Source organism: Colossoma macropomum, unplaced genomic scaffold (assembly GCF_904425465.1).
Source record: "Colossoma macropomum unplaced genomic scaffold, Colossoma_macropomum, whole genome shotgun sequence".
Lineage (NCBI taxonomy): Eukaryota > Metazoa > Chordata > Actinopteri > Characiformes > Serrasalmidae > Colossoma > Colossoma macropomum.
Window position 1 is genome coordinate 20559684 of NW_023494809.1, and position 24697 is coordinate 20584380.

At 37.9% G+C, this 24697-nt stretch overlaps 1 protein-coding gene across 1 annotated transcript in view; it reads right to left on the reverse strand.

The window, feature by feature from the left end:
* The window catches only part of vipr1b (vasoactive intestinal peptide receptor 1b), a 117535-nt gene extending 100146 nt beyond the window's left edge, over window positions 1–17389 (reverse strand). The window contains 1 exon segment of the mRNA XM_036558727.1: window positions 17291–17389. Coding sequence (XP_036414620.1) covers window positions 17291–17353 — 63 coding nt within the window. The 5' untranslated portion in view covers window positions 17354–17389.
* Window positions 17390–24697: the final 7308 nt, after the last annotated feature.

Here is a 24697-nt window from a genome sequence, read left to right on the forward strand (position 1 = left end):
TCCATTTATGGACTGTATGGACTCAATAGAAGCAGAATCCACGTCTTAGGGGTGGTTTAACGCATCTTGCTGATAAGTAGGTAAACGCAGTTTGACATTTACAATAATAAACACAATTTAGATGGTGGTAATCTTTGTGTTTTGTACAACTCCATGTATTCGGAAATCAGCTTTTCTTCCCTGAATGAGGCATCTTTGATTTTGACTGGTCAGTTGTGGATGACATATGGCACTATTTTGTGGGTGCTCAGCATAAAAATTTGATGTTTTTTCAAATTAAACATGAGATTAAAAAACAGTATGCAGGCTAGTAGTTTTCAGTTATGATGCATGGTGCTTCATAGACTATTGATATTTTACCACATTACGTCAACAGATTAAAGCACCATTATGTAACAGTTTTACCTTAAAATAATAGCTTCAACATGATTTTGATCATACACTGACTTATAATAGGGAGAATGGCATCTCTGTTATTGCCACTCTGGGCCCAGAACGCCTGCTACAGTGCTATGAAACTTTGGAGGAGCGGGCACAAAGCCTCTCTCGAGAACTGCTTAATGCTGTACGGCACCACATCACACACCAACAATTATGGCTCTTCAGCTAGCTATAAGAAGAAGGTATTCTTCGGTATTCCCAGTAAGGATATCATGATAGAGGGTGCAGAGACCAAAGAAGACGATGTTATCCGAGGGAGAGAAAAAGAGTGAGTGTCCGAGCAAGAGCCCAGACAAGAGTGAATCTCAGAGTGGCTTTTACTGACAAGAGCTAAAAGGGGCAAAAGGATGCAAGACCGTCTCACAGCTAACGGTAAAATCCCTGCCAATGTTATTTATAAAAGTCTGGAATACTATTCTACCTTGTACGTTGACATGGTTCTTTCTCTTCCGAAGTTCTTTTCAGGTGTTATGCCAAATTCTGTCTTGCCGGCAGAATCCATCTCTCCTACACATGCATGCTACATATCACATTCGCGATTTCAGATGCTTACACACAGAAAGACTGAAATCGCAAGTGTAAACTGTAGCGTCCATATGGCTGCGTGACACGTGCATGCTAAGGGGAGCCGGATTCTGTATCCTTCAGCTCATCAACAAATGCACGTGTACATGAGGGGGGGGCTCACAGAGCAATCTGTTTTTACAACCATGGTGTAAAAGTGAAATACACTCTGAAACTGTAGGAAGACCCCATGAGCAAAACATAATACTTCTCATATAATTCTCCTTTAAGGAGACAAAATAGGGATTTTGTTACATGCAAACACTCTTGCATATTGACATGATAAGACAGGCAAGTACACAAATATACCCCAAACAAACCAGCAAACGTTGTCAAATGCGGTAGTTAAGCTGCTTTGGTAGTAGTAAAGTACATTAGGAGTAGCTGGTGCTCTTATGTAATAGTAACATTTTACTAGACTTACTTTCACGCTACGTCATTTAAGTGCACAGAAGTTATTTTAACAACCTCACAATTCAGAGGATCCAGTAACATTTAGGGGGAAAATGTGCAGGACACGTACTGCAGGGTGTGACAGTAGCAATTTTTGAAAATGCTGTTCAATTTTAGGATAGAGAAAACTAGCTTAAACCTGGAGTTTTTGATATGGGCATGACTCCAACTACAGAATGACACACAACTTCAATAGCCTATGAAGTACCATGCAGACGTCTATAGACAATAATGAAATAACAACGCTTAGCGAGTCTCAACTCCATCTTGTGTCAATTATTGTGAGTCTGTAAACAACAAAAAACAAAAAAACAGTGTATAACTAGAGCTGGGCGATATGGCCAAAAATGTTATCACGATAAACAAAATTCATATCGTTCGATATCGATACATATCGCGATAAATGTCAAATCATGATTTCTTTTCACGTTTGAAGGCTGATTTTGCTCCTGGGTGGTCAATCGTGGTTTTAAACTATCACTTATTGTCCGATCACGACAAACACTCAGCAAACAGTGGAACATTTCACTAATCTGTCATGGAAGAGTGGGAGAAAGTTTCTGAGCTGTTTTTATCAGCTGGAAAAGCACAGCTGCAATTTTTGTAATAGTCATGATTTAAGAAAGAAAACAGATTATTTTTAGCTGTCTGGTGACGAGCGCTCGGCTACCCCGTTACAAATGCTAAACAAGTGGCCAACAACAGCGCTAAACTCTTTAGTTTCTCAACAACGTCATCTCGGTTTGGTAGGTCACTGCTGTCACTCCTACCACATCCATGTCAGAGCAGATCACAGTATTCAGACACCAGCTAGCGACGACTGGATTTCTCTATGCTATCATAGTAGTTTAAGGGGTGAACCGCAGTATATCTGACGTTCGCTGTGTAAAAGCATTATCTGCAGTGTGAATCTCTCGCACCAGTCACAGAGCCCTCCTTTTAGCTATGTTTAACTGAAAGCGGTGATTTTGTGTCTTGTTTGATCTACCGTATCATCAATTCACCGTGTTGTGCCGGAGTGCTGCTTCAAGTTAGCCAGCAGCTAAAAACAGCTAGCCTGGAAAGATAACGTTAGTGCTCTCCCGCTTTCCAATGCCTCACAGCTTCCTCAGTTTACTTTCGAACATGAACCCACTTCTTTCTTTCACTTTCGTTGCTCGAGAATGCACTAATACTAAAATATGACGGTTTGGTGCTGTAACACAGCGCTGTAGGCGTGATTTAACACCGCTAAAGTTGTTAGGATGCACGGAAAGAGGTGAGTTCACCGTAGGACAGTACAGTTACGTCACTGATCTTGTCACTCACACTCGGTCACAGGAGAACAGATCGCTGGTCGCTCCACTCAAACAGGGACTGTATAACTCCGCGTTTCAGCCATTGCTAAAGTATATTTGGCGACCCTTTTTTTTACTCGTGGCCCCCTCCCTCTCTAATCAAGTCGAAAAATTCGGAAGTGCGCCCTCTCCTGGCAACAGCGGAGTAGTGTCGCTTTACTTGCAGTAGAAAACGTCAACAGGGCTTTCTCTAGAACGTGGAAGTGTGAGAATAAGTGTGTTATATCAACCATTTATCGAACCTGTCTTATCGCTCTATCGAGGAAAAGTTATATCGTTTTATCGCCCAGCCCTATGTATAACCACATAAACTGCAAGGTAAAAACAGTCAGCACATTATGTCATTACATTTTTTTATTATTATTTTTTGCAAGTTGTTCAATTTTTCTTCTTGTTTCTTTTTGTTATCATTAAATTAAAAAAAACAACTTTACTGACTTTTGAACATTTGAACAATTATTTTAACAAACAACTTAACAAACCTCAAAAAAAAAACTAAAGACTATGAAGCATATTGTGAAATGAAATATCTTCAAAATATTGTGATGTTATACTATTGTCATACAGCCCACCCTTACACTAAAGGTCACAGGCATAGGGAGCTTAAATTATTATATAGTTATACTTGTAAAACAAGGCACTGTAAAGATGTCATTTTTTTTGAGTTTAAGACAAACTGGATTTAAAATTTCTCCATGGTGCTTTTTAGTTTCAGTAGTGATGTTTCCTGTCTGGGACACAGACTATTTTTATGACAATTATTCAAGGACCTGTCCTGTTTGTTAGAATGAATGATTGAACTCACTACAAACTTCAACTTCCTGCGCGGGTGTCTGTGAAGTTTCACGCCGAGTGGTCTGACAGTGCGCTGCTGCTTGCTCGGTGGGGGGACGTTCTGAAGCTCCTGAAAGCTGAGCAGTCTCAGTGACTTCATAACAAAAACATGCCAAGCTATGTTATTGTAAAGTCCTTGTATACGATGGCTTCTCAACACAGATGTTCACGATTGCACCACGCAGCTGTTTAAATGTCTTTCACACTAATGCCCTTAATAGACACCAAAATATGTCAACAGAGGAGACCAGACAGAGCAGAAGCCCAACCTTTAGAGAGGAGGTGGTGGTTGTAATGTTAAAGAGACGCAACGAAAGAAGGAGAACATTTGGAACTATGACTGAAACTATGGCCTGAAATCCTGAGAAATTTATTCTGTGTTCACAGAGCTATGAAGGAGCACCTTGGTGGAATGAGATACATTTTCATTCTATTTGACATCTTATAATGGACAAATACAGAAAAATGGCTTTTCAATATACATTCATAAGGATGGTCTATTTCTTATGTTAATCAGTTTATGCTAATTCATGGTAACAGGATACCCCATGATAACACACTCACATTTATGCTTAAATAAAGAATTTATGCTTAAATAAAGAATTTTCTTGTCATTTTGAAAAGCTTGGATCATGCATGAAAGTAAGTATTTTGCCAGATAAGAGTCTATATGTGCAAGCACGTTTAACATGAACAAGGAATAGTCTGTATTTCAACATGAATTGGAAATCATAATGCATTTTCCTTCCATAGTTGAAGTTACATGTTATTTTTGATGTTACTGGTTATGTAATCAAAAATCATAAGACATTTTAGAGGCAGGCAAAAATAATTACACTTAGATCAAAATTCCTAAGAAACAAGAATTTTGTCTGAGATTTTATAATAAATAAAGCTAAATCATGCTTAATATGATCAAGAACAAGCACTAACATGGTACAAAGTCAACTGATTTTAGTGTACTGCACTGTTCACTGTACTGTTTGTGTACACAGGTTGTAAATATGCAAATACTGCTTCTTTAAAATGGTGCGGCATTAACTGACCTTTAGCTACAGGACTATGGGACCGTGAATGGAAGCATAAGCAGGCTTATCCATGATCATTTAAATTTAATTATTTACCCACTGGCCTCTAAAAGGCCCAAAGATTGCAGGTATGAAGCATGACTGCCAGCCATTTCTTAGCTTTACACACCTAGATGTAAAGATAGCCTGAGTAACAAAGTTACAACATGTGTTATGAAATCTGTAAACTGATCCAGAATATTATTTTTGTGACTTAACCACCACTTAAAGGTAGTTAACATCAAGAGGTAGTTGATCATCAAGAGACACTGGAAATGGAGTGAGTATGTCTGTTAAACTATTTTTGGTTATTAGGAATTAAGCAATCTGTTGCTTGGTTTCTAAGTTTTTGTGTTTATTTTTACTGAATAAAAAAAGACTTGATGGAAACGGCAAATCTGCAAACTTTGCATAGAAGTTTCGTACACTCGCTTGAGGTGCCAATAAAAAAGAAACTATGATGGAAACATGTTTGCTGATAAAGCATAAAATAATTAAACAAAGTCGAATGACCGATATGTTTGCGTTTTGGCCCGGCTATAGCTACAGAACATGACAGAAGGTGGCAGTCAACTGACAAAGAAATGAAAGCGTACCTTTATCTTAGCAAAGGAAAATATTACAGTGGTATGAGACAGTAAACAGATAAAATGTGCCTGCAGCCAATTAACAGGCTCCCTAATGGATTTCCTGAGCCATCGTATTTATGAGCGCATTTTGTCTTTGCACTCTTACATAAAATTAACAAAACAGCAACGAGAATTTGCTTAACATTAAAAAGTTGTCTGTAAACTCACTCCATTTGTTTCAGAAGTGTTTTTATGAACAGGACAAAGACAATTTGCACAGAGCTGATGGAAAGTGAGCCTAACTACTTCTTTCGCCAATTATTCAAGAATTTGGCAGCTGGATGGAAACATGGCTAGTGAAACAATTCAATATGGGACATTTTTTTCACATCTTATTTAATTTATATAAGCTGCTGATGACAGACTGAATATCCACAACTGATTTAGATAACCGAGAAATGGATTCTCCAAATATCCATCAGTGGTATTTAAACTCTAGACTTTAAATGATCTGAATCTTTAATATTAGTGGAATGAAGATTAATAGATGTTCAGTGATGAGATGGGGCACCACTTAATGAATTAAATCTTCAACAGCACAGTGCTTGGTTTCACACCAAATGTGTAGTTACTTGTCTTTCATCTGAAAAAGTCTGCAAGGTCACTTTTATTATATGGGTGTGGAAAATATAATGTCTCATATAAGTCTTCTAAAAACCCAGAACTTATTATTAGGCGAATTCCACTGATTAGTCAAAAGTGTTACACAATTAAATCATTGAGATGCAAATAAAGTTTTGATGTGAAATAGTTCATTGTATTGAAACTTACGACTCAGATGTCTTTACAGTGGTGGTGATAGGAACACAGAGCCTACAACACAAATGTAGACAAGATATTTACTATCCAAACTGACCAGTGAACCTACACGTGTCTTCTGAGTTTCATATGTAATGTTGATGATGGTAAAATAGTGGTAATCCTTTGGGTACTACACATTTTAGACCAAAACTATCATAAAACAAAGTCTCAGAGATCAGGCAGCACATTCATAACGATTTCATTAACTACTTTCTGTAAGGGAGCTTATAAAGACATTCAACACCTTATCTGGTTCCTGTCACCACCACTGTGAACAACTGTGACTCGGTAAGTATCGGAGTATCAAATCGCTCTGAATGACTTTGTTTACATCTTAAGCATTAACTTGTGCGGAAATGTTGAAAAAAAACTATGGATTATAAATCTCCTTTAAGATTTACACCGTCAGTGTCAACTTCAAATGCATCACTTGTTTACCAAATGTGGAGCCCAAAAAGTTCATTTTTATTTGCTGAATTAAAGCCTTCTTGAAATGACTAGAACAGAAAGCTGTAGATTAAACATTGTAAACAAACTAAAACTATACTGTTACTGCTGTTACTGTTACTTCAATCCTCATTCAGTGAACATTTTCAACTTTCTTTTTTCAAATTAATTTTTTCTATTGGAGTTCTGTCACTGTGGTTTGTAGGCATCATTATTGTTCAATCAATTTTATTCTCAACACGCTTTTACCACTTCATAAACTGAATAATAGATGTGTTTATCTATTCAAGCCAGTAGAATATTTGAAAACAAAATCATTCAGTAGTTGATTTCCCCAAAAGCATTGCGAAGTCTTTAATAAGCTTTTAATGGGCAAGTTTAGACATTACTTCTCTCTCTTTCTCTCTCTCTCTCTCTCTCTCTCTCTCTGGTGTTGGGCTTTGCAGAATGATGCTCTTTGAAACATGCACTGAAAAACTACAGGTAAGTACTGTAAAAAGAGTCCATTTAAAACACTTCTTCAATCAATCAAATCTTCTTATTGTGCTCAGTAAAGCTGAATAACCTTTAAGAAATATTTTATCAGTCTGTACATACAGATTTTGCCCTCAATAATTTTTTTATCCCAAGAATCAATTCAAAGACAGAAAAGTAGACCTTTATCAGACTTCTGTGTCTGGAACAGTAAATTGTACAGCGCCTTTGAGAACAAAACAGTGTGTTACAGTTAATTTATTTCAGTGTCAGTGACTTCACCTATCACAGAAAGAGAACGAGGCTTCTGGCCCTGCCGACATTCAGATACAATATGAATCAGAATCTTCAGAAATGGCAAAACTCACAGCGGTGTGTCAATGCAGAAAATTACTTTCATGTAGAAAAATGTTTTTTAATTTTCTGAGACTGTTTAATATGGGGGTGTAATATGTGAAGGACAGGCCACCTGAATGCAGCCATTGGAAAGACAGTGTGAAATGTGTGGTAAACAGAAGAACAAAGAAAGATCTACCAGGAAAAAATAAACACAGGTGTCTTTCAGTTTGAGATTTTGACTTCAGTGTTTAGACTTTGAGAACAGTCTCGGTTTAACTTCACTCACTACTGATTATATTAGTAATAGACACTGAAAGATAACAGATCATTCACATCCTTTCAAAGATCCCCATATAAATTATTGGAAAAAAGATCAATTAGAAAGCGTTTAAAAAGACTTAAAGGGGTGTTCTATCCTGAAACCACCAGCATTAATATGTTATTGTCACATTATGTAATGTTCTGCAGCTCAGCATGGCACCCCTCACCATCACCGGTTTGACAAAATTCACTGTTTTGTTTACTTTTTGTGTTTTTGTCCATCACTGTGTTCTCTCACTACAAGACCCAGCATGCAAAAAAAACATTTAAATATACATGTCTGCCTGAAGTAGAGGTAGGCAATATGGCAAAAATATATCATGATACTTCAGTAATTTTTCACGACAGACAATATATTACAATACTTTGTTTTTCTGAGGTCTGATAAATTGGAACAGACAAAAAAAATCCAAAGTGCCACATTTTAAAAATACTATCAAAAACTATGCATCTGAAGATTTGCACAAAACATTTCACACACTGAACTGCAATAAATCCAAATAAAGGACTAATTATGCTCTTTTTCTATTGAAACATGCAGTTGGTCAGTGTCTTTATGTTTTTCCATAGAACAGAAAACTGTATTTACATTAAGAGTTTGGTACATGGTACTGACATACAGTGACCCTCAAACACTGTTGTCTCCTCCTTCGAAATCGGCATCTGCAAAAGAGGGCAGTAAAACGGGCCAATTCCGAAATAAACTGTTACGTAACAGTTCTGACTCATTGATATTTATCCCCCCCGCCCCCCCAAAATTTACATACACAAGCCCACGTGTATGTAAAAGAACAAAACAATGACATTGTGAAGAACAAAACAATGACAACAGCAATGAAAATGGCAGACTATGTGCAGACATATACTGTTCTAGGCTGTAAAGGGGAATGTCTGCACTTTTCATACCTTTTCGAAGGAACTGTACTGTCAGTGGGAATAGTTGATGCTCATCTTCAAAATGAGGCTGAAGTTGGCTTCCTATGCGCCAGCTTCTTAATCGAATGTTCTGTTCCACCATAAATGACACAGCTTCTACAAGCGCCAGAATGTACAGCGCAAGAATGTAGCTTTGACACAAACGGAAAATTTGCAAAACAAGAAGGTGAATAGGAAGCCAACTTCAGCTCCTACAACAGGATTCAAAGTTGATAGTTTGCTCTGAAGAGACTGAGGAGAGGGGCAGTTCCAACTTTCCAACCCTAACCACAACTTGTAAGAACCTAGCCATGATGTGTGAGTTCACCCACTTTTTGACTGCTGAAGCCAGACCATCTTAAATTGAAAGATTTATAGTGAGCTAACAACTTTAATTTACTTTGCGTTGTTACTGAGATCGAAAGCAAGTAAGTAACGTTAGCTACTAGCAAGCTCCAAGTAACAAGTATAGCTAACTAAATAGTACGATGACCTAGATGATTTACACTAAGGTTAATTTCATTTTCCTGTCTGAGTCTATTCGACATATTGCGTCTGTGTGAGCCATTGCGGTGCTTTGCTGTAAACCAGCAAATCAGAGCAGAACTCATCAAGTTATTCATGAGCCTCTCAAAAAAGGGAAAACAGCTTGTTTCATTCTAGGGCCAAATCACAGGGTTGTAAATGGGCGTGTAAAACCAGATCTGGGCATTTTTCAGTCTGACCAAAGTCACATAACAATTTAAAATACTGAATAAATGCATTCTATGGCACCTTTAAGCACTGATGATATTCACAGTATGCTCAGAAAAGTATATTGTGACATATTGACACGATAAATATTGTCATAGAATCTAGCCCTACCCCAAAGTGCTTGTAGTTTTTTTCAAATATTCTTCCTACCTTCAAGATACATCATCAGAGAGGGTTTTCCTAGTCGTTAAAATGAAAAACTCTCTGTCACTGTAGGTGGCGATTTAGCAATGGTTATGTTTTTCACACGGTGCCCCTTTTAAAAAGTGTAAAAAATATAAAACACTATGTGGCAAGAAATGCATGCATTTTCAGCACCTCTGGTCAAATTACATGTTTTGAAAACATGAAAACAAGCTAACATATCCTATATTGCATATATGAATGCATATTTTCTAGATATTTGATGAATTTAACATACAGGGAAAAAAAATATAGAATGTGGCCAGTGAATGTGACTGGGGTGTTAAACTGCTTATGTCTGTGAATAGGTGTGGCTGTCAGGCTCTTTTTTTTATCGGAAGAAAGAGCAGTCATCATGCAAACTGCCAAAACTAATCATCTGCTAATCTTCTGCTGATTCATCAAGACGGTAACTTCTAATCGATTTTAATGATTTACTTATGACAGCCCATTTCAGATGAGTTTTAATATAACACAAACCATTTAATGTTCAGCAACTCAAGAGGACACTTGCTATATGCTGCACAACATGCAAATCTGCTTAATGCTGATATAACCTAATGAACTGTACCAAAATACTGCAATGTGCAAATGCTTGGTACAAATTCTAAGTAGCTGTTTACAAGACATTCAGGCACCGCTGACCTACCATTGAGGATCATTATGTTTCTGATCCATCTGTCACTCCAGTTGAGATGTGCCATCAGGGGCATCATGCCTCATTGAGCATGGTGAGGAACCCGCTTCCCCACTTAGGAATCTAATCAAGGGGTCAGGAAGCAGACATTAGCTGAAAACCAATCAAGGTGTCATCAAGGACACCCAGCCTGCCCCATTTTACTCAGAATTAGAACTAGAACCGCTTTTATTGGCCAAGTTGTAAGGAATTTGCCTTGGCAGAAGCTCACATTGAGACAAACATAGTAAAAGGAGATTAAACAGAATAAACAGAATAGGACAGAAGTTCTATGACCAACTGTACAGGTGCACAGTTAGAATCAGCCAGGATTGGAATCAGCTGATATTTGTTCCTAGCATGCAATCGGCATTTATTTATTTTTGTCAATCTCTCTAATCATCTTATGATGTAAATATTGTAAACCAGCCAAGAACTTGCATGCCGTATGTGAATGCTGTGCATGCATGTCCATGCATGTGTTAGGCCTAGTGCTGCCATTAACAACTATTTCCATAATCCATTCTTCAGTCTATTATAGCTTTGATTAATACGGAAGTGAAAAAGTGCAGTTATGAGCCTATCAATAATTATTTTTTTCATATTTTACACATTTCCATCAACAAAAACAAGGATTATTCCTTTTGCACAATGCTGTTTCAAACACAAAACATTTACCATATGTTCTAAATCCTTCTTGCAAAAAGACTTTTGGGCACAACAACAGATCTTCTACACTGCTCTTTAAAATTTTACTTTGTTCAGAGAAGAAATGTGCAAAATTTATAGCATTGTGCTATTTTGGAGACTGATTCTACAAGAACTCTGCATTTCTTTTGAAATGACAGATGACAAAGCAATGATTATTAAACAGTTTGATGGTCGATAACATCACATAATCAAATCTGATATTACTGACTACATAGAAACAGCCCGTTCATCAGCCATGTCACACATGTAATGTCCTAAAGCAGTGTTTATTTTATAAACTGTGGGTCATGTTCCACTGGTAACTCGCTAAACGGTGACAAGTGGGTCATGAGGAAGCTGTATCAATGCATATTTATTTTTATTTTTCGAGTGCAGAGCTAAATGAAGTGCAGATCTGAAGTGGTAACTACGGCATTTCTGTACCACTGATGCTCTCAAAGCGCTCCTTTGTTATAAATGTGGCTTTTACCTGGCAGCACCACGATCACACACAGTTATCAAGTAGGGACAACCGTAGGGATGTGTTTTTTTTCTACTAAGAGCAAGACTGCCATTAGAAAAATTTGCAAAATACTCGAAACATGATCCATTTTGCTGCCATGCTGCATCTAAATTAAGCTTGCTTTAGTCTAATCAATGGTGATAAGAGTTTACCAATGGCTAGCCTTCTAAACTAGCTGACAACGTGAATCAGAGCAAATTTAACCCTTGTGTGGTGTTGATGTTTTTGTTACTCAGTGGTCTGGTGGATCCACCACACTATTGTTTTTTTTTAAATCAATACAGGCATAACAATTTATGTAAAAATATTAGATGTTTAAAATATCACAAGTGGCCAGCGTAGAGTTCTCCTTTAGCAGCTGTAGCCAGTCAGCAGCCTGTCCGTGTTGTCCACCCTCACACACACACACACACACACACACACACACACACACAAACACACACACACATACAAACACATACGTACACGAACACACACACACTAACAGCCGGCCATCTAGGAGGAGAACAGAGTGAAGGGACACACGGCACCTCCACACTTTTATTCCCTGTGGGTTCACCCAACACCACATGTAATATAAATGTGTAGGGGGTGAACAGTGTGAAGTCACTGAAAATGTGTTGTTTTATATGTTCTTCACAGAAAATGAGCAAAGGCCAAGAAATCTGAGGTTGAAATAATAATAAATCGCTTCATTTTTCTTTTGGTAAACACTAAAAAAATACAACACCACACAAGGGTTAAGGCCTGTAATGTTCAAATAGATTTTAATGAAACGTATGAATGTGTTCGTAGTGAAGGGTAGAGCTGAAGTGATCTTAATACAGAACAAATGTTATTATTGTATTATTTTTTTATGCGACAAACTCACCAGTGTAGGGTAAGTAAAAGTGGAGAGTGTTTTCCAGAAAATGTTAAGTTTGTTCTTCTTGCTAAACTAAAACAGAGATAGCTGAAAAGCAGACGATGACATTTATAACATCTGACTACAGCTTCACTACAGGTTTAGTAGTTATTCAACATGCTGAGCTTTCATCATTTTCTGCAGTGGATGCAGCGTGTCTTCTCGGCTTTACATTTATGTAACCACACATTCAGACTGCTGTAACTGTTATAAAGGTCTAGTGAACATTGAACTCGATTTTGAGTGACAGGTCCTGTTATGATTACTCCCCATACATTTCCGTCAGGTAATTCAAGGGACATACAATAATCACCTCAGGTGTGTTGAGGTTCGCCTGCCAGAACGAATTCAGAAGCTAAAGCAGGACTGATTTACATAACTACTCTCCCCACTTCATATAACGTTTCAAATGAAGGAAATATTTTCCTTTTTGCTAGTTTATGTAATATGAAGAGTCTCAAGTGTATAACAGTGGGAAGAAAAGAACAGAGAGAGTGGAAATGAAAGAGTGTAAGGAATACAAAAAGAGGATAGCAGGTTAGAACAAAGCATTTAGTCATGAACCAAACGAGTCAGTTAGTAAGAGTTTCAAATGAGTCAGTGGGAATTTTCTAAAGGTGCAGTATAAAGTAGGCGCAGTTGCTGTGGGCATTTAATATTTCACACATTTGCAATATGCGCCAGAAAGGAGGTAAAAGGGACATAAACTGAGTGAAGTATAGGTTGTGATGAACAACAACTTCCCACACTTATGTTCCACTCCTTTTTATGCCTCTCCTGCAATTCTGGCTGCCCCTGTGAGCCATGGGCTATTTCTGAAGCTCATTTTCGTGACCAGTGCAGGGTTTCCAATAGACCTTTTCGGATTAGATGCTTTGACTGAACTCCGAAGCAGTTCACCTCACATCAAAAAAATTCATTTATTTGTTTACTTATTTCTCCCCAGTTTAGTGGTAGCCAATTCCCAAGTATTGGACAACACCATCAGCAGTCTTGATAAGCTTGTCGTTACATCTTGCTGACCTGCTGCGCCTTCACCAACTGAAGAACTTTTCCTAAATTCTCATAACACATAACCATAGCCGCCCAGTTGATTGCTATTCCAACAGAAATCATTGTCTTAAAATGACCTGGAAAGAATAAAACAACTGCATTCAGCATCTTCCAAATACACCAATCCATCTCCAGGACAATCTGGAAAAATATAGTGAGCTTATTATAAAAAGTAGTTTGTATAAACATGTATTTTGAGGAACTCTTGTTTCAGTTTCACTTGAGACATCATAAATTGAAGCTGATGGTGCTGACCTATCAGGTCATTGACATTTCATTTCATGAACATGTTCATGAACATGTTTTCACTAATGACTTATACAGTAGATTGAAAAATTATGAACTATGTATCAAAGGGTTTTTAAGATGTTTTATTCAATATTTATTTAAGTTTGGGAAGTTAATTTTACCATAGCTTAATTCTCACTATATACAGCTTTCTCAATCAATATGGAATCATCTACAGCTCGGTTTAGTATTCTGGCCACCATCATAATAAATTCATTTTTACATGTTCACCCACTCTCAGAAAAATAGGTATGAAACTGTCACTGGGGAAGTACCCCTCTTGTCACTGGGGTGGTACCCTCAAGGGTACATCTCAGTACCTTTAGTCAGGGAGCATAATTGTACCATAATCCATTAAAATTATATTTTCTAAGTTGTATTGACTCCACACACCCCGCCTCATCTCCAGACTTTTTATTTTATTGTTCTGTTTTAAAACATTAGATTATGAAAAGCTACAAATACTCACTTTCCCCACCGGGAAAAACTTATTTAAGGTACACAACTGGACATTAAAACCACTGTTGCACCTTTGAAGTCACATTTACATTGTTTGTACCTTGACAAACAAAAATGTACCGGCACAGAACCTTTATTTCTAACAGAGTAGTTGAAACTTAGGACATTGTTAAGTTTCAGCATCTCAACAGAATTATTCTATATCTTCAACAAACTAGTTTCACTGAAAATAGATTTTAAACTTTTGAGTTGTAGTGTTTATATGGTATGTGACAATGACAGAAAAGGGACAAAAATAAGGTAATGATGAGCACTGCGCAAACAAATGAACAGATCGATTGAAGGTGGAAGAGTGTGATTATGCATCCCAGTAGGGAAGAGAAGAAACCCAGCATGAGAAGTCTATTTCAGCACAAATTACATGGGTTCACATGGGTAACTGTGTTTCTATGAGGTCCTGAAAGCACAGATTGAGGTTCATTTAAGAACATTCAAGAAGAGTCCAGATTAAAAAACTCAAAACGTGGTTGAGGGGCAACTGGGAAATCTGTTGTTTTTGTCATCATTAATGGTCAGCATGGTCAGCAGAACAGCTGGGTTTGAGCATGTTGAATTAACAGTTGTTGTCAGTTTAGCAACAAATACACCAATGCTACCAGATACAAAAGGACTGATATTCAGTATGCCAGTCTAAGCTGAACCAGTCAGGATTTCCTTTAATTTTATAAGTATACCTAGGGCTTAAGCAAATCTCCTACCCTGAATAGCCCCTGTTTCATTGGTATCTTTTTAAAACGAGCATCCAAAGTCATCAGAATTCGGAGCATACACCACCGTCGTATACATTTCTCAGTCTGGAACCTGACATTCCAAGTGTCAAGATTGTATCAGTTTGAAAACAAGACCTGTCAGAAGTTTGACCTTAGAAAGAAGACATCTGTCCAGGATAACACCCGTCATCCAAAAATATTCCACCTCCGCTGCATTTAAAATGCCAAATATGTCGGCTATCATTTAGAATATGAGCAGAACGAATGGCATAGTTTGCTGAAGTGACCGATTTGTCATCTCAAGTCTTTAACCCAAGCTGTCAGAGTAACGGAAATATGTTTCAATCTGGCATGTGCAGGATCATTTTCCAACCAGCTCGCCCAACAGCATTACTGATCAAATACAAATAGGATCTTAATGGAAGGTGAGTAATTACCACAGCTTTTTTTCCTGGTCTGTACTCATCTGTAATGCACTGACAGCTTCTGTACCTTCAAAATGTGATTATTTTACATACACAGGGTGCTTTTTTATGGTCCTTATGGCCCTGGTTCACCCACCTGCCTTCTACACTGCCATGAAGATGACTCACTTCTATTAATCACTACCGGGACAGGTAGCCAGACTGCTTCACTGATCGAAAAAAAGTTATGAAGAAAAGAATGAGTCTGTTACCTCTATTTCAGGGTGTGAAAGCTACTTGTGTAAAAGGTGCCAGTGTCTTTTGCCAAGTTTTGATGAGGTAAGTCTCCTGGCTCCGACATGCTCATAAAACAGTCAACTTCTCTGCTGTAATAGCTTTACATGGAGCATTTAGAGGTGTTTAGCCTCACGGGCTTACCTACAGGCTACAGTCCAACAACAGCCAGCAATATGAGACCAAATTCAAATTAGGAAACATATCAATATCAAATATTAGCCAGTTACAGCATAATACATTCACAAATATTCTGCAGAAGCAAAATTGCAAACTTGAAAATGCTTAACTTGCCTGGCTTCATAAATTTATATGGAATTTATAATATGTACTGAGAGGCTACGATTTACCAACAACACACTGAAAAAGACAGAATTCAAATATGCCAACATGATACATCCACATTATTGTGCAGAAGCATAAACTACACATTTAAAAATACTTAATACTAAATTGAAACTGTCAAGCACAACCTCAGATATTATCTGTTACCTGTTCAACCAACACTTCAAATTCTGTACACAAGATTATTCACCTTACTGGCTTCATAGTTTTGTACTGTTAGGTTTGTATTTATAGGCTGTCTATCAAAAACAGCCACTTATATTAGACTAAACTCAAATTATGAGGCATGTTACCTCAAATACTACCCAGTTACAGGTTATACCAACGTAACACATCCACAGATTTTGTGCAGAACTAAGGGTGGGTAATATGGCGATATTTTACCAATATTATGATAAATTACGTCACAATAAGCTTTTCTGAGCATGAATAAAAACATTGTAGTTGTAAGTTTATTACTGTTATCATTGTTGCACTACAGGTTCTATTTTGTCTGTTCCAACTTTTTAAAGCTCAGAAAACTTAAATATCGTGATGCATATCGTGTATTGTGAAAATGCCCTGAAGTATCGTGATGTAATATTTTTGACATATCGCCCACCCCTTTGCAGAAGCACAAACCGTACGTTTGAAAATAGCTCAAAGTCAAATTATGAGGCTTGTTACCTCAAATATTAGTCTATTACAGGTAATACCAACATAACACAACATTAAATCCTGAATAAGCCCAAGTTGTAAAGCCTTAACATCCCTGGCTTCCTGGCTTTACGTGGAGCATTCAGTACTGTTTAAACATATGCATGTATTTATAGGCTACAGTCCACCAACAGCAGCTACTAACCGGTTATGAGGTTTAAATTCAAATTCTGAGGCATTTTACCTCAGATATTAGCCACTTACAGCTTAACAAACGTTCTATAAAAGCACAAATTGTAAATTTGAAAGGACTTAACTGGTTTAATGGCTTTACATCGAGAATTTTATTTAAGATTCGGGACGTTTTTTAGGCTACGGTCCACAAAAACAAGACTACACGAGACTAAATTCAAATTCTGAAGCAGGTTACTTCAGATACTCGCCAGTTCCAGGTTAAACCAACATAACAACAAATGAAGTACCTACATTAAGTTGTAAAATTGGAAATATTGAAATTCACTGGTCGCAAAGCTTTACATAGAGCATTTAGTACTGTTTAAAATTTATAACGTGTAGCTCACCAACAATAGCCACTAAACCGAGACTAAATTCAAATTATGAGGCAAGCAATTATGTAGAAGTTGTGTATTTGAAAATACGACTGTTATAAATGACAGGAGTGACACTTACTTTATGGAGAAAGCAGCTCAGAGTTGAGAGATACAGCACGAATCTGGATGCGTCCATGAACATGTTTAGTGGTTGCTGGAACCGTTCGGGTTCAGGAGACACAAAAAAGCAACAAAACTAGCCGGAAAGTTTCTCGTCGAGGTGTCTGAAAAACGTTTCACAACAAACGTTCAGGAAAACGACAGCAGTGTCCTCGGACGAGATGTTGAACGAAGAGAGAAGTTCAGCTGAAGGAGCATCTTACACGCCCTCCGTTTCACTTGCCAACGTCTTCACAATGTGGCATTTCACACGCTGGTTCGGCGTTAGTATTTTTCCCACCCTGTATTCCGCCAAGCCGCGCCTCCTGCGCTATGATTGGATGGTAATTTATCATGAATCGTGCCTGTGCTCTGACTGTGAGTATTTAGCTATTAGCCAATAATAGATCTGGATGAGGGACGTTCTAGCCAATCCCAGCACAGCAGGAGAGACTTTAATAGCCAATCCGAGCCAAGGAGGCAGGACAGTTCTAGCCAATCGAAGCGAACGGGGATATACAAACGTTTCTACAGCAGGAGGCTTGACACTAATATCCAATCCCAGTGCAAGAGGAGGGGCGCTACGAGCTACGAATAGCGGGAGCTGCCGGAATACAGGTGGGAAATGGGCTTTCATTCAAATACGCATCAGTCATTCAGCGAGCAGTGTGCGTTATATTGTCACTGACTAATATGAACGTGGGTTGAAAAATGGGGAGGAAGGCCAATGATGTCCGAGGTTACATTTCTTTAGACCACAAATGCAAGGTTAAACTATGTGCGCTAAGGGTTGTCGCGATACCAGAATTTTGGTTTCAGTATCGGTACCAAGCATAACAATGCTCCATCCCAAATGATATTATGGCAGAAAAATAAAATTCCTCATCATTGTCTGAACAGAAAATGTTTACTGAAGTGAAAACAGAAAAAATGTAATTTTTTACATCTTAATTAACATCTCAGATTTTTAACTCAATCTTATTTTTATCAATACAAAAAAACTCAAATGTTAAATAAATCAAATTAGTAGCTGAGTGTTTTAAACATGACCTAGTCAGCATGTTTTGAAAGGAAAAAATACAACATATAATACAGAAATATATGGCCTAAACCTTCATTACACCCATATCTTGTACTTCTAGGAGTATAACATTGCTGTCCAAAGAAAAAAAAAAACAGCACATTTTCTCTAATTTTATTTTTATACATCATTTGAGCATTACAGCTGCCCTTTGTATTGTGTGAAAATTCAAACATGATTAATGGATCAATAGAAATGCTCCAAAATGGCTTGGAAGAAAATCTCTTTACATTAACGTACATTAAAGGTAAAGAAAATTTTTGCCATTTTTTTTACAGTGATGATAAGACACAAATATTACTGAGTAAAACTGTGTGTGTGTGTTAGATCTGCTCATGAAAGCAGCTCCGCACATCCTAATCAAATTAGCATATGGAATTTGAACTGCTTACAGGCTACAGGTTCCTAAATGGTTCTTGGCTAATGCATTTCCTTCAGTTAGTATAGCGCTTTTGCATTATCTAGAGGTTCTTTAAGGGTTTTTCACTTTACAAGAAGTGTTTTGCTTTGCGTGAAGACCTTAACATCATTGAATGTGTTTGGGATTGCTTGGATGATTAGAAGCAGAAAGTGCAACCAACTTGTAAGACTGAACTCTGGAGCTGTTTACAAGAAGCATGGAAAAATTTCCCTGCGGATAATAATAAATGTAAAGAGTGGACACATAAATACTGAAAAAATTGTAGTTACTTGTTGAGGCTTCTGTGTAATTTCCCGTTAAATATATATTCTCTGCTTTTTTTCTGATAAAAAGTCAGTATTTTAACCCTCTATTGCACGACGTTGCCTCAGGACAACAAACTAATTTTCCTCACTTTACAATGACATTATACATATATAAAGACAATGATGGGGTTAACAATAAAGGGAAGAGTTTGAGCAAGTCAGTATGAAGCATGTACTCGGTCATGCTGTCCCCTAGTCTCCACATTAAAACCTTTTTTAACATTCAGTACCATTTTTTTTGTTATGAGAATTTGCAGAAATATGTTTGTTGCCTAGAAGCAACATTGAGTGACAGTGGAATAGATTTAGCCAGGCACAACCTTGGTCTCACCACATTAGGGAACACGGCTCTATGTTCTTTCTTTCTATTGTCATGTAATGTTGCCTCAAGGCAACATACTCCAATAGACCCCTGCACAAATTATTTCTTTTAAATGTTTTTGAATTTAATAATCAGGACTTAAATAATAAATTAAGGACCATTATATGCAAGTGAATTGAACATAACAAAAATACTCCACAAAAAACCTCTGAAACCTGGAACAGATATGCTTTTTTTAAGGAAAGTCAATGGGCTTTTCCTCTAAATCAATAGTGTAGATATTAATCCACCAGTGGAGACTTACATGTTGTAATAATCGACTAAGTGTTATCTTTCTAAATGGTGCTTCAAGATGAAATAAGATTATCTGGCAGCAGCTTGCTCAAGAAGAGTGCTTTAAAACACACTACCTGTGACGTCCATTCAGATGTGTGACAGTTATTTCATTGTGACTAATGCAAACCATTGCCATGTCTGTCTGTCATCGACATGTGTTTCCACGCTTGCATCCACTGATTTGTCCATTCCCGGCATCAGTCCATGGCTTCTTTAGATGCACTTTACAGTTGTTTATTCTGTCAAACACGTTTTTGTATTTAATGGTGGTTGTGAATGCCTCTTCAGAGCTGTCCATATAGATTTGTGTGAGTGCAAGAGAAATGGAGCTTCACCGGAGGCACTGACCTTTATAGTGCAGGTCTGTAATATTGGGCCACGATACAGAGCACGCAAATTCCTGCAATTCACATGGATTTAAGGTCTTTTCAAAATATTGACTGTCTGGAAGCTTTGCTCTATTAAATTAAGCTCAGACAATAAAGATTCAGAGCTAAAGCAGACGTTTCAGTAGCACTGTCTATAAGCAAGGCTGGTCACAGCAAGCGCGGATGTAAATAGCCTCATTACTGTTTCTCAAAACTGAGCACATTCTGTCCACTTTACATTCAAATGAACTAAACCGCAATGCAACACAATAATCTCCTGCATAATATGTGCGCAAGCACTTTCATTGTCTTTCAGTCCCGCTGTATATTGCAATTTGACTGATGTGATTTTGTGCATGTAAATGAAAGACATGGGGGGTGTTGTGTTGCTGAGATTCAGAAATGGGATTTGTTTTTTTTTACATCAGAAATAAATGATCTTTCCCAGATTGAGTGAACATTCTAATTTTGCAAACAATCATTCACAGTAATCCCAGGGATGGATTACTGACCTGGCCATTGCCCAGGGGCTTCTGACTGCCAGAGGCCTCGGGGGGGCCTTAGGGGGGATCCTCAGACCACATGGTTTTTAGGTGGCTCAAAATCCTGGTGCAATCTCCTGCAGATATAAATGTTGGATGAACAGATACATGAATTATATAATATATAAGTATATATTCATATTATTTATTTGAATACATACAAATGATTAAATTAATGAATAAATGAAGGGTTCTCTTTTTTAGTCCCGTTTCCTGTTTTTGGGATATTATTGTTTGCCATTCAAAAGGATGTTGGCATTTACCATTCCTATGTGTAATTGCATTATGACTTGGTTTGGCTTAAAAGAAAATAAGAAAACACAAAAATCTCCAAACTTTCCACAAAAAACATTTTGTGGCCGATACAATAGGATTGTTTGATGATTTTGTCTATTTTCAAAGCAGAGTTGCTGAAAATGGTCAAACATAAATGTGAAATATTGTTCATTCTCATTTTTCAGGTCTTTTTCTTTATTTATTATTATTACTTTTACCCAGTTTTCTCCCAGTTTAGTCTTTGCCAGTTCCATCCATTAGCTAGGTCTCCCCCCAGTCACTCAGTACTACCAAGCTGAGAGGGTGAAAGCTAGCACTGGCTTCTTCCGAAACATGTGAAGCTCTACCACATCTATTCAAATTGCTGCAAACGCAACATCATTGGACAGCTCAACATGAGTGGAGGAAAACGCTAACTGTTTTGTTATGTCATCTAACAGACGCCCATTTTGGGCAGCATCTCACTGAGCTCCCTTACCCACCCATAGGGAGCAAGGAAAACTATGCTGCACTCCCACCCACGTATGGCTGTGACATTAACGAGAATCGAACTTGTGATCTCAAGATGATAGAGCCAACACTTATTTTTTAACCAGTTATTTTTGCAGTGCAAGGGGACCTTCAACGAATCTTGCACCAGGGTCCATCAGTACAAGACCATCAGTAATCCAAACTCAAATTGCTCTAAAATTAAAAAATATCCTTAAAATATTCGCCTGACAGCACTGGGAAGCAATGGCCAAGGTAATATTCAATGGTGTAGGATCTTATGGGCCGCCCCTTTGAAAATGACTTTCAACCTCTTTACAGTGGTGGTGATAGGAACCAGGGGTCACAATGTCATAGCCATTTCATTTACTAACCAAAACCTCCAGTGAACCTACAGGTGTCTTCTGAGTTTTTATGTACAATATGAATAATGGTAAAATCGTGGTAAACCTTTTGGGAATTATTTGGCCTTACAACACCCTGCATGCACCTCTCCACCTCGCATGGATTTTTAAAAATGTGTTTTAGATCAAAATTAGATCTTTTCTCCCAACTATCATAAAACAATGTCTCAGACACCAAGCAGCATATCTGCATCCATTTCATGTACTAACTTTCTGTGGTATCTTTATGAGGCATTAAATGCTTCAGACGTCTGGCTCCAATCACCACCACTGACCTTCGAAATTTCTCTACAATGGTGTATTTTACATCAAACCACTCTGAATTATTTTGTTTACAGAATTTTTCAAACATGGGTGGAATTCCCCTTTAATTTTTTTTTTCTCAAACCATACATTTGAGCCAAGAACCATTATGGAATTTTTTTGGAAAGTGTGCCCATAAATCATGAGTCATGGGTCATTGGTGTAAAATTAAGAAGGTAGCAATGTAAGGGGTCCAATAATAACATTAGGAGGCACTCCCTGCACTACAAGCCCCCATGCCTGGTCTGCACTCCTAAGTGCCACTGATCATTGCATAATCCAACAATGTAAATGCATTTATCACATGCTGCTATGTCCTTCTTATTGTGGGCAGAACTTACCTGCTCTTGCAGTATTACATAATTATCAGTTATAGATTAAAGTATTAAGTGTAATATAACCTTATATGAATTAAATGTGAGTTATCTGTATATACTTTTAGGCACTTGGCTGCTAAACCTGAAAATCTTGCCAACCAGATGCACAAATGAATGGATGTATTCTACGTGAATACAGTAAAGTTTTCATGTTTTTATTCAGGTTGTTACCTTCAGGTGGCATTGTGCTCCATAAGAATACATAACAGACTGAGACAGGGAATTGCACCCCAATTGACAACAGAGCCTGTTTCCTCTTCCAACGCCAGAAAACCTTGAAAGTCTTTTCTGCAGATGCAGATGTTGTGGTTGCGACTGTCAGTATCTCTTTTTTGGGGGAGGGGAGGGTGGTTGGAGGGGCGGTTGGAGACCTCAGGGCATGCCATAAGTAGAGACAGTGGAGCACTCACTCAGACAAGCATAAATTGATGAGCTGTGTCTGACAGAAGCCTCAGGCAAAAGATAAATGTCTTAGTAGTCTATTTCTCTCAGTGTTATCCGTCTTCCTGAGCGCAGATTTCGAAACGGTCCAATAACCTGGCGATTTGTCACTGGTTACTCTCTGCTCAAAAGCAACAAAGGAGGCCTTACAAGACCAATCAAGGTTTTGGGTGAAGTTGCTAGACTGAGAGCGTGAACTAACAGGAAATTGAAAAAGATTGATAGATTGAAGGGTAGACAGTTACCTACTGTGTCGGAGTTTCACTACAATTTGCTCTCAACGTGCCATTCTAAACAACCAATCAGTGCCGCCACAGGCTACGCGACTTGGCAAGTTTTTTTTTTCTCAGCAGCTCCATAATCACAGAAAATGAATTCCTGTCTGGTTGAGAAGAAAGAAAAAGAGTTGTCTCAAATAGGCTAGCATGACTTACTCAAGTCATCTGAGAAATAATGAGTGAGAAAATGTCTGAGTTCCTCCAGAAAAGAGTGGGTTTGTTATGCTAGCTTTTGCATACATTACTGTCAAGTTTAAATGCATGAAGGAAGCTTAGGAGAAGGTCTACAAGAATCTGTGCCAAGAAGTATTTTTTGGGGAACTGGCACTTTGGCTTGGATTCACTGTTACAGTTCAGACAACTCTGAGAGAGTTAGCAGTGACATAATGCTGTGACTTACACTAGCATGCTAGACTGGTTCACAGTAGCCATACTGTTAACAACAACCTGTGTTCAGGGACAATTCATGAATTTCTCATAAGAAAGCTCAGGGAAAAGTCTACATGAATCTGTGCCGAATAATCTTTAGCAGTGTTTTTTGGGAACTGGCACTTTGGCTTAGATTCACTATTACAGCTCAGACAAGTCTGAGAGTGTTAGAAGTAATGTTGTGACTGGCACTAGCATGCTAGTTTGGTTCACAGTAGCCACCCCTGCTGGCTCTTTTAATAGGTTGATATCACAATGTAAAGGATACTAATGGTTTAACAGGTGACCAATGGCTGATTCTAAATGCATTTGATGGTTTCCTAATGGCATCTAAAGGTGTTCTACAGGAAACTAGTAGTCTCTATTGGTGTGTAAATTTCATGAAGAATGGACCAAAAGAAATGGCCCAAAATGACTTGGGAAAAAGTCTGGTTCCATTGACTTACATGTAAAGATGTAAAGTAGGTTTTTTTCCTTCTCCTGTAAAGTTATCATTTTGGAGATATGAGGTTTTCTTCCAACAACAGTGATATATTGTGATTTGGATGCTGGTATCATGGTCAGCACAAATGGAAGTTAATATGCTGATCACCAGGAAAACCAGCGTATGTTGTGTTTTGTATGCTGGTATGCTGGTCACACAGCATACCAGTAAACCAGCACCAAACCAGCATAAATCAGCCTAAATCAGCATGGAATTCATGCTAGTCTGTGCTGGTCTCTTCAACAGGGTGTTCAGGGACACTTCATGAATTTATCCTAAAGACGCTTAGGAGGACAGACGCTCTTCAGGAATCTGTGCCAAGTACTCTTTAGCTGTTTTTTGGCAGTTTGGCTAGATTCAATATTACAATGTAGTCTCTGAAAGAGTTAGCAGTGATATATTGTTGTAACTAGCGATAGCGTGCTAGTTTGGTTCACACTAGTCATCTTACTGTTAAAACAATAGTGTTCAGGGACATTTCATGAATTTCATTGTCTTTAAGTATGTGGGTGAAGCTTTGGGGGAAAGCTG